This window comes from Oncorhynchus keta, chromosome 19 (genome assembly GCF_023373465.1).
Source record: "Oncorhynchus keta strain PuntledgeMale-10-30-2019 chromosome 19, Oket_V2, whole genome shotgun sequence".
Classification (NCBI taxonomy): domain Eukaryota; kingdom Metazoa; phylum Chordata; class Actinopteri; order Salmoniformes; family Salmonidae; genus Oncorhynchus; species Oncorhynchus keta.
Window position 1 is genome coordinate 76,320,689 of NC_068439.1, and position 9,711 is coordinate 76,330,399.

Genomic DNA, 9,711 nt, shown 5'->3' on the forward strand with positions numbered 1-9,711 from the left:
CACCATAGCAGCACCTACCCGCAGCACGTGCTCCAGCAGATATGTTTCACTGGTCATCCCCAAAGCCAATTCCTCCTTTGGCTATCTTTCCTTCCAGTTCTCTGCTGCCAATGACTGGAACGAACTGCAAAAATTGCTGAAGCTGGAGACTCTTATCCCTCTCACTAACTTCAAGCACAAGCTGTCAGAGCAGCTCACAGATAATTGCACCTGTACATAGCCCATCTGTAAATAGCCCATCTAACTACCTTATCCCCATACTGTATTTATTTACTTATTTTGCTCCTTTGCACCCCGGTAATTCTACTTGCACATTCATCTTCTGCACATCTATAACGCCAGTGCTATATCATAATTACCTCGCCACTGTGGCCTATTTTATTGCCTTACCTCCCTTATCTTACCTCATTTGCACACACTGTATATATACTTGTTTCTTTTTTTCTACTGTATTATTGACTGTATGTTTGTTTATTCCATGTGTAAACTCTGTGTTGTTGTATGTGTCGAACTTGTCACGTTCTGACCTTTATTTCCTGTGTTTTGTATTTAGTTAGTATGGTCAGGGCGTGAGTTGGGTGGGCAGTCTATGTTTGTTTTTCTATGTTTTGGTTAATTTCTATGTTTCGGCCTAGTATGGTTCTCAATCAGAGGCAGGTGTCATTAGTTGTCTCTGATTGAGAATCATACTTAGGTGGCCTGGGTTTCACTGTGTGTTTGTGGGTGATTGTTCCTGTCTCTGTGTGTGCACCAGGTAGGACTGTTTTGAGTTTTCACATTTCTTGTTTTTTTGTTAGTTTGTTCATGTGTACCTTTACGCATTAAAAAAGAACCATGGACAATTACCACGCCGCGTATTGGTCCTCTGATCCGTTTCGCCTCTCCTCTTCGGAAGAAGAGGAGGAAATTCATTACAGAACTGCTTGGCCAGGTCGCAGTTGTCAATTAGAACTTGTTCTTAAGTAGCCTACATGGTTAAATAAAGGTGAAAAAATGTAAACAAAATAAAACTTAAGACATTGGTGGGACGTCAAAAAGCCATTTCAAAATGCTACACTGGCTAAAATGATTAGGGGTGAGTCATTGAAAAGGTTTGACCATGGTCAATGGTGGATAAGTAAGAAGGGTTTTTGCTTTGCATGGGATAAGTATCCCCCATAAACACAAACACTTAAGAGGGCAGGAACAGGAGAAGAAAAACGCCACCAAGTGCTGCATGTTGATTGGTCCAGGTGGTTGGAAGTGGGGACTGTTAAGATTACGGGGTAAACTAATGTTAAGGGGATTAACAGTTGTGGCTAGGAGATGTCAGGGTAGGGAAATGTATGCCACTCTTCTTCTCTTCAGCCTCGGGCTCCATCTTACTCGTCCATGTCGAGATAGACCTCCTTACCTTCTCTGAGGATGACATTTGGCAAAAGGGAATATCGAAGGCACCGAAATACAGAAAGATGGTCCCAAAGCCTTCGGTTGACAATGTGAATGCAGCAGATATTGAGCTACAGGTAAAAGCCTAAGTAAATGTGTTTGTTGACTTGGTAACTGTAGATGTTGTGCGTAGATATTGTTGCTGGGGTTGTATGGGTTATGAAGTTGTTATAAATTGCTTCTATTTTCCCCAGGGATTTGTCATTGGTCTTATTGAATAAGTAAAACTAAAGCCTCCCACAGCACTAGCACTAGTTACTACAACAGCACAGTGATTATAATGCATAACCATCACGTCACAATCCCTTTGCTTAGTTCTACTATATTTCCAAAGTATTCAAATATAATTTATTGCTTCTCCAATAACAATGGGGTCAAAGTAGCGTGGGGTCAAAAGGTGAAATGCTATTACCAAACTTGAACAGAAGTGTTCATTTCAATCATATTTAGTATTGGATTCCATTATATTATTATATTATATTCATGTTATTAGGTCTGTTAGTGATACGATGATGATGTGAAACATAATTGCTGTTGTTTTTTTATATTTTTGTTGCTCTCAGGACGTGCTGTCTTTCGTGGCTAAGGCCACCGGCCAAAAGTACAGAAATACCTCAGCTAAGCTGCTTATGAGGTCCTTCAGAAAATAGCTTGGCACCTTTCTACATCCCCCATCCATCCCTCTTCCCCATTGGTCCACAGCCCTTACCCTTTCTAAAATTCACCTCTCTCTTCTGTCCTCCAAACCACTGTACCACTGGACCTATTTGTCTCTTCTGGATGAGAAGGACAGATTTTGACAGGATACGTAGACAAAATGGCGGTCTTAAAGGTGACGTTCACCAAGACCACTCGGGGCAAGCTAGCCCTGGTGTTGTGGGTCCTCAACTGGATCTCTGTGTTAACGGGCATCATCCTCTTCAGCCTGGGCCTCTTCCTGAAGGTGGAGATCCAGAAACGGAAGGAGCTGATGTCCGCTGATGTCCACTCAGTGCCCAACATGCTCATCGCCACGGGCCTGGTGGCCTGTGTCATCAACTTCCTGGGCGGCAAGATCTGCTACGATTGCGTTGACACCACCAAGTTCCTGCGATGGAAGTTGCTGATGCTACCGTACATCGTGTGCACCTTCCTCTTTACCTTCTGCATCCTGGTGGGTGCGCTCATGTGCTACAGCATGAGGAACGAACTGGAGGAGTCACTATTTCTGGGATTGCGTAACGCCATGCTCTACTACAAGGACACAGGCACGCCGGGACGATGTTATCTCAAGCGCACAGTGGATTTGCTGCAAATCCAATTCCAGTGTTGCGGAAACGCCGGATTCCGCGATTGGTTCCATGTCCAATGGATCAACAACCGCTGGTTGGACATGACCCACAGTGAAGTAAGAGAGTAAGTACAAAGGAGTACAGTACAGTACCCACCCACACCACCCTCTACTCAGCTCTGGTCCTCTCTGGCCCCTCTACCCAGCTTTGGTCCTGTCTGGCCCCTCTACTTAGCTCTGGTCCTCTCTGGCCCGTCTACCCAACTCTGGTCCTGTTTGGCCCCTCTACCCAGCTCTGGTCCTGTCTGACCCCTCTACCCAGACATCAGTGCTAGAGTTTACCCAGCCATTAGGGCCACAGTCTAGCCAACTGACAGGGCCATAGTCTACCCAGCTGAGAGGGCCAGAGTTGAAGGTACTTGATCAATCCAATTGAACCTGTGAATAACCCCAACAAAATGTGCCTTTCAAGACTGTGACAAAATACATACATACTAAATACATACTAACACATAACAATACTGGAAGCAGATGCTACGAGCTGCCAACACCAGTCCTCCTCATTAAGCTGCTCAGTCAAACTGTTAAGCAGCAACACTGTATCGACTGAAAAAGGTGAGGTCAAAGGTTACGAGACAGGCTTATCCAGTAGGACTCAAGAGTTCACTGTGACAGGAAATTACCATACGTTGAATAATTTATCTTTCAATATTTGGTCTTATTTTTTTATATATTTTTTTACTGTATCAAAGTGACTTATACAAACAGATTCAAAGCCCAGGTAAAAAATGTCAATAGTGATGGAAGTCCAGTATTAAATTGATCTACCTTTTCCATATGGCTAATCTATGTAATGTGTACCTCCTGAGTAAATGCTTAAGTTAACCTAACCTTAAAGGGATAATTGTCATTTTGGCAATGAAGCCCTTTTTTCTTCTTACCCAGATTCAGATGAACTCATGGATACCATTTGTATGGCTCTGTGTGCAGTTTTAAATGAGCTGAAGGTAGTTTCTGGAGCCATTCCTAACAGCTCGCATGCATTAGCTGTCTGGTTTGGGAAGGGGCACTGTAAGATGGACAGTTTTCTCAATCTATTCCTTCATGATGCAGAAGTTGGGATGAAATGGATGAGAAAAAGTCAAACATTTGTCATCAGTAAAGTCATAGGTCTATGTCTATGTCTGTGCTTTGATTCTGTAGCAAGACAGATTTATGCCAAAATACAACTAAGCTCAATGGCTTAAAAGATCTCACTCTCTCTCCTGCAGCCGTCTGAGGAGTAATGTGGAGGGAAAGTACCTGATGGACGGAGTGCCTTTTAGCTGCTGTAACACATTCTCTCCACGACCCTGCATCCAGACACAGGTCACCAACAACTCCGCCCACTACAACTATGACTGGAAGACGGAGGAGCGCAACCTGTGGACGAGGGGCTGCCGCCAGGTCCTGCTGGATCATTACACCAACATCATGCAGTCCATCGGCTTTATTGTGCTCATCATCTGGTTGTTTGAGGTTGGCTTTACATTAACAAAGCTCCATTCTTATCCTGTACTTTGAATAGGTCACTATTGTCACTACAGTCACTATTAACTTGGACATGACATGGTACGTGATGGTGGTAATATTAATAACTATGGGGTAGTGTTGAATAGAACCCAGAGTAGCCAAGGGAAGTAGTAGGTATAATGAGGAGGACCCACGGTTGTAGAAAAAGAGTACTTGATTTATCGCAAATGAAGGACTTTCGGGAAACATGGCTTGGGTTGAAAACAGTCCGGTCCATCGCAGTAACATTCAGGATACTAAAAAACCCTGAAAAAATTACGATGAAGGTGAGTCTTAAGCTCAGCCCCTCAATAGGGTTCCTACTGCAGCTAGGACTAGGGCCTAAATGCTGCACAGTATAATTAGGGATTAATTTTCCAACTCTAAACAGAGTTTAACTCTCCCCCTTACTGGGAATAAAGGGAGTCTACCAGGACAGCTAAAATCAACTGTCTGTACATACAGGTCACAACAAACAAACTGATATGGAGCACATTGTAAAATGGTGTTCGACCTCAATTTGAGAGAAAATAACAGAATTTATAACTTCGGCCAAAACCTCAGCCATAACAATTAACTAATGAGAATGTACATTTAATTAGTTGAACTTTAATTTGTTAATAGAAAATATGATTTACGTTAATTAACTGCATTCATTAGTTTAAATTACCATATTTAGTTAAGTACACTTTAGTTTAAAAGACAGAGCTAAATCAAATAAAATATGATTAGAACTACTACTCAGGGAGACTGGGCACATGGGTGAACTACGGGCTAATTATCTAACTCCCCACACATGGCTTAAACCTGAGCAAACAACTCGGTATCAAAAAATGAAGGTCAGGCACACCTAAACTGGTGGATAGCTATGCTATGGAATGGACTAGTGCACTTTATGTAAACCACACATGTATATACTTTAGCATTTTAGATAATATTAACTTCATGAAATATATGTTTTTAAAGACCTTTTTAAAATGTCGATGAGACCGGTCTATAAGGCTGCCTCATCACAGGTAGTTTGAGGAGAATGTCAAGAATGAGGTGATTGCTGTCATCATATGCCATATTGGTTTTATGACAACTGTGGGTGTGGAGATGGGATGCACCTAGTTCCTGCACATAATCATGACAGGAACAGACAAAGCTTCAGGTGGACAGACAGATATTCCAGTCCAGTGACCAAACTACGGCAGAGGAGGTTGGCCCCGAGGGCAAGACAATTGGTGTACCCAGTCTCCAGGGAGGTGCCACTCTCCCAAGACCAATTTGTCCAGTGGCTGATCACCTTTAGAAGGGGACAGCCATGAAAGACAGTACGGCCTCCGAGAAGCACAGGAACAGTACCCTCACTGGGGCCATGGGAGAAGTCTGTGGTCAAAGAGATATCTACGGTGTAATTCAACTTCTATTTACCTCCAAGTGGCTGATCGTTTCTTTCTGTCTCTCTGGTAGTGTAGCGCTACAAGGTAGTAACAAGGTAGAGTGGCATCTAATCCCTTTTCTCTCCCAACAGCTATGGGTGCTGACGGGCGTGCGGTATCTCCAGACAGCTATGGAGAACCTTCTACGGCAGGGTGACCCCGACCTGGAGTCTGACGGCTGGCTCCTGGAGAACAGCATTGCTCAGACGGCCCGCTCTAACTTCAAAATCATCAAGAACCTAGGCAAGTGCTACCAGGTGGACGATGATCCTAACATCGATGTGCCCAGCACCGCTCAGCAAGAGGTGTCCACTTGCCAGATCCCTGTGGCTAGATAGCATAGCGCAGCGTCCCTGGGCCAAGACTGAGGCACGCAAACGGGCATCAAGTCCCATTGTCATTAGGTGTAAGCCTTTTGGATGGCAGACCTGTCTCCAGATTACAACGTGCGACAGCTGTGAATTGAGGGATCAAAAGGTGGCAAGTGTAGCAGGGCACCACAAAGACACACAAACAGGATCAAGGACAGCCTATGCAGAGCGTGCTCTAAAGAATGACCTGCTTTGTCACATGATTCTATAACACCTGCATCATCTTAACAGTGTAAGAATATGAACTGGCTGCAACTTTGTCATTGTGCCATACTTAAGTCATTAAACTGAAAGGGGAGCAGGGCAAAGTTGAAACGGGGTTGAACTCGTGTACAACCCAGTACTACAACCCCATAGACATAACGGGACATGGAACAGTCTGAGTGAAAGATGATGTCATAATGAGCCATATATGTCATGGGCAACAATTATGCCAACAAGGCAGTGGAGGCTGCTGACGGGAGGACAGCTCATAATAATGGCCGGAAAGGAGCTAATGGAATGGCATCAAACATGTATTTGATACCATTCCACCTATTCCGTGCCAGCCATTACCACGAGCCCATCCACGCCCAAATAAGGTGCCACCAACCTCCTGTGCAAGAAAGTGATGGACATAAACTGTTTAACAAATTGTATAAAGGGAAATGGAAACAGCAAACTTGAATTGCCTTCTACAGTTTCTTCAACTCAGTCTCCTGTATGTAACTTTTTTTGTATTATGAGTTACTTAAGCAATAAGGCCAAAGGGGATGTGATATATAGCCAATATACCACGGCTAAGTGCTGTTCTTGGGCATGACGCAACGTGCTAGGAAACAGCCCATAGCTATGGGAATATTGGACTTATATCACAAACCCCCGAGGTGCCTTATTGCTATTATAAACTGGTTACCAGCGTAATTAGAGCAGTAAAAATAAAAGTTACGTCATACCCATGGTATACAGTCTGATATAGCATGGCTGTCAGCCAATCAGCATTCAGGGCTCGACCCACCCAGTTTATAATATAGAATAGAAGTATGGGATATAGAACTGTAAGGCAGATGGTTCAAATAGAGCTGGAAGAGGAGGGCCAATCCCTTGCATATATTTCTGATGAAAAGGTGACATGGACAAACTGGACTCTTTCAGGAAGATGATATTCCACAGATGATTTAATTTAACGTGTTTTATTGAGCCACACTCCCTCAACCGTTTTAAATGACTTTAAACTGGTCGGACATCGCCTGAACGGTTTCTGCTGTCTTTTTTGACTGGCTGTGAATATAGGCAACATATTTATCTTTCTCTTGTGCCTCTGCCCACACAAGATATTAAGGGCAGCCTTAATAAAACACAAGAGTTTTAACACAACTTGAGAATATTTGATCCCATGTTTTCTTTTGCAGGGACCTTTCATAACTGAGAAATAACCAAGTAAACACAACTCATTTGCTTAGGAATGTGTTGTCAGGTTATCAGCCTCACACCATCAATGAGATTTGGACAGGTTCATTGTCTAGAAATGTGAAAATTCAGTAATTATGTCATGGTAGTGGACAGTTAAGTTGAATAGAAAACATGAGGTGATGACTAACTGTCACGTTCTGACCTTAGTTCTTTTGTTATGTCTTTGTTTTAGTATGGTCAGGGTGTGAGTTGGGTGTGTTGTCTATGTTTGTTTTTCTATGAGTTGGTATTTCTGTGTTTGGCCTGGTATGGTTCTCAATCAGAGGCAGCTGTCAATCGTTGTCCCTGATTGAAAACCATACTTAGGCAGCCTGTTTTCACCCTTGATTTGTGGGTGATTATTTTCTGTGTCTGTGTGTTCCACACGGAACTGTTTCGGTTTTTGTTATTTCACATTGATATTTTGTATTTTTCTGTGTTCTATTAAAAGAATCATGAACACTTACCACGCTGCGCATTGGTCCTCCGATCATTCCTACTACTCCTCGTCAGAGGAGGAAGAAGACCGTTACAGAATCACCCACCAACCAAGGACCAAGCAGCGTGGTAACGGGCAGCAGCAGAAATCTCTGGACTCATGGACATGGGAGGAGATTCTGGACGGCAAGGGACCCTGGGCACAGGCTGGGGAATATCGCCGCCCCAAGGCAGAGCTGGAGGCAGCGAAAGCTGAGAGGCGGAGATATGAGGAGGCAGCACGGCAGCGCGGCTGGGACGAGAGGCAGCCCCAAAAATGTATTTGGGGGGGCACACAGGGAGTGTGGCTAAGTCAGGTCGGAGACCTGCACCCCAACTCCCCGTGCTTACCGTGGAGAGAGGTGGACCGGGCAGGCACCGTGTTATGCCGTGAGGCGCACGGTGTCCCCGGTGCGCAGGCATAGCCCGGTGCGTTACAGTGCAGTGCCTCGTATCGGCCGGGCTAGAGTGGGCATCAAGCCAGGTGCCATGAAGCCGGGTCAGCGCATCTGGTCTCCAGTGCATCTCCTCGGGCCGGGTACATGGCACCAGCCCTACGCATGGTGTTCCCGGTTCGCCAGCACAGCCCAGTGGGGTCTATTCCACCTCGCCACACTGGTCTGGCTACGGGGAGTATCCAGCCAGGTAGGGTTGGGCAGGCTCGGTGCACGAGTCCTCTAGTGTGCGCCTCCACGGTCCGGTCTATCTGGTGCCTCCTCCACGCACCAGGCCTCCGGTAGCAGCCCCCCGCACCAGGCTGTCTCTCCGTCTCCTCCCTACAGGTGATCCTGCCTGCTCAGCGCTGTCAGAGTCTCCCGTCTGTCCTGAGCTGCCGGAGTCTCCCATCTGTCCTGAGCTGCCGGAGTCTCCCATCTGTCCTGAGCTGCCGGAATCTCCAGTCTGTCCTGAGCTGCCGGAGTCGCCCATCTGTCTGTTCTATTAAAAGTATCATGAACACTTACCACGCTGAGCATTGGTCCTCCGATCCTTCCTACTACTAGGAAGGAGACCGTTTTCTTCTTCAGGATGAAGGCACAGAGATGCCAAAACATTGGTGATTTACTCAATGAATTACTGGGAGTTTATATATAGACTGTGCGACTCTCTTTATTATTATAGCTTATGGTTAAGTGACAACTACTCTGTAAACACTAACTTTAATTTTCATGTTTCGGCAAAGCCTTCAAGGAACCTATGTTTTTCAGGAGCCTAAATGAAGAGAATTAAATGGGAGAAAGCTGCTTTTCAATAGTACTATCAATCAGATAAACAGCACTGTGTTCCAGCAACATTGTACCCAGGACTAATGAACGTATACCGAATACAAATAGGTTAGCTGTGCAGGAATAATGTGGTGTTTCCACAGTGCAGGTTTGATATAATCTGGTCCTCGGCGAGAATCTATGCGTCTTCCCCTGAGTACTGCTCTTGAGCAGAGTTTCACAAACTCGGTCCTGGGGCCCCTCTGGGTGCACGTTTTAGTTTCTGAACTACAAAAATAACCAACTCTTCGTCAAGCTTTGATTATTTGAATCCACTGTGTCGTGCTAGTGCAGAAGTTTGGGGAAACGTTACTCTTGGAGGTGAATCACTGAGCAAAAGGCCTAAACAAGATAAATGTTTTAAACAGTTTTAAAACCGTTCAGATCTGGCTTAAATCATTTTAATCCATTGGTATACCTTTATTGATACCACCGAAAACAAAACTTTTTTACAATGTCTATTTAAATATACTGACATTTCTTAAGAGGTTGGGTGC

The 9,711-nt window shown here is 44.7% G+C and overlaps 1 protein-coding gene across 1 annotated transcript; it reads left to right on the plus strand.

Annotated features, from left to right (window-relative positions):
• The first annotated feature begins 1,088 nt into the window (after positions 1 to 1,088).
• Positions 1,089 to 7,941, plus strand: LOC118397838 (photoreceptor outer segment membrane glycoprotein 2). The gene is made up of 4 exons (XM_035792713.2): positions 1,089 to 1,505; positions 1,992 to 2,823; positions 3,970 to 4,216; positions 5,766 to 7,941. The coding sequence occupies exons 2-4, from the start codon at positions 2,246 to 2,248 to the stop codon at positions 6,009 to 6,011; spliced, it is 1,071 nt and encodes a 356-aa protein (XP_035648606.1). The 5' UTR covers positions 1,089 to 1,505; positions 1,992 to 2,245; the 3' UTR covers positions 6,012 to 7,941.
• The last annotated feature ends 1,770 nt before the right edge of the window (positions 7,942 to 9,711 follow it).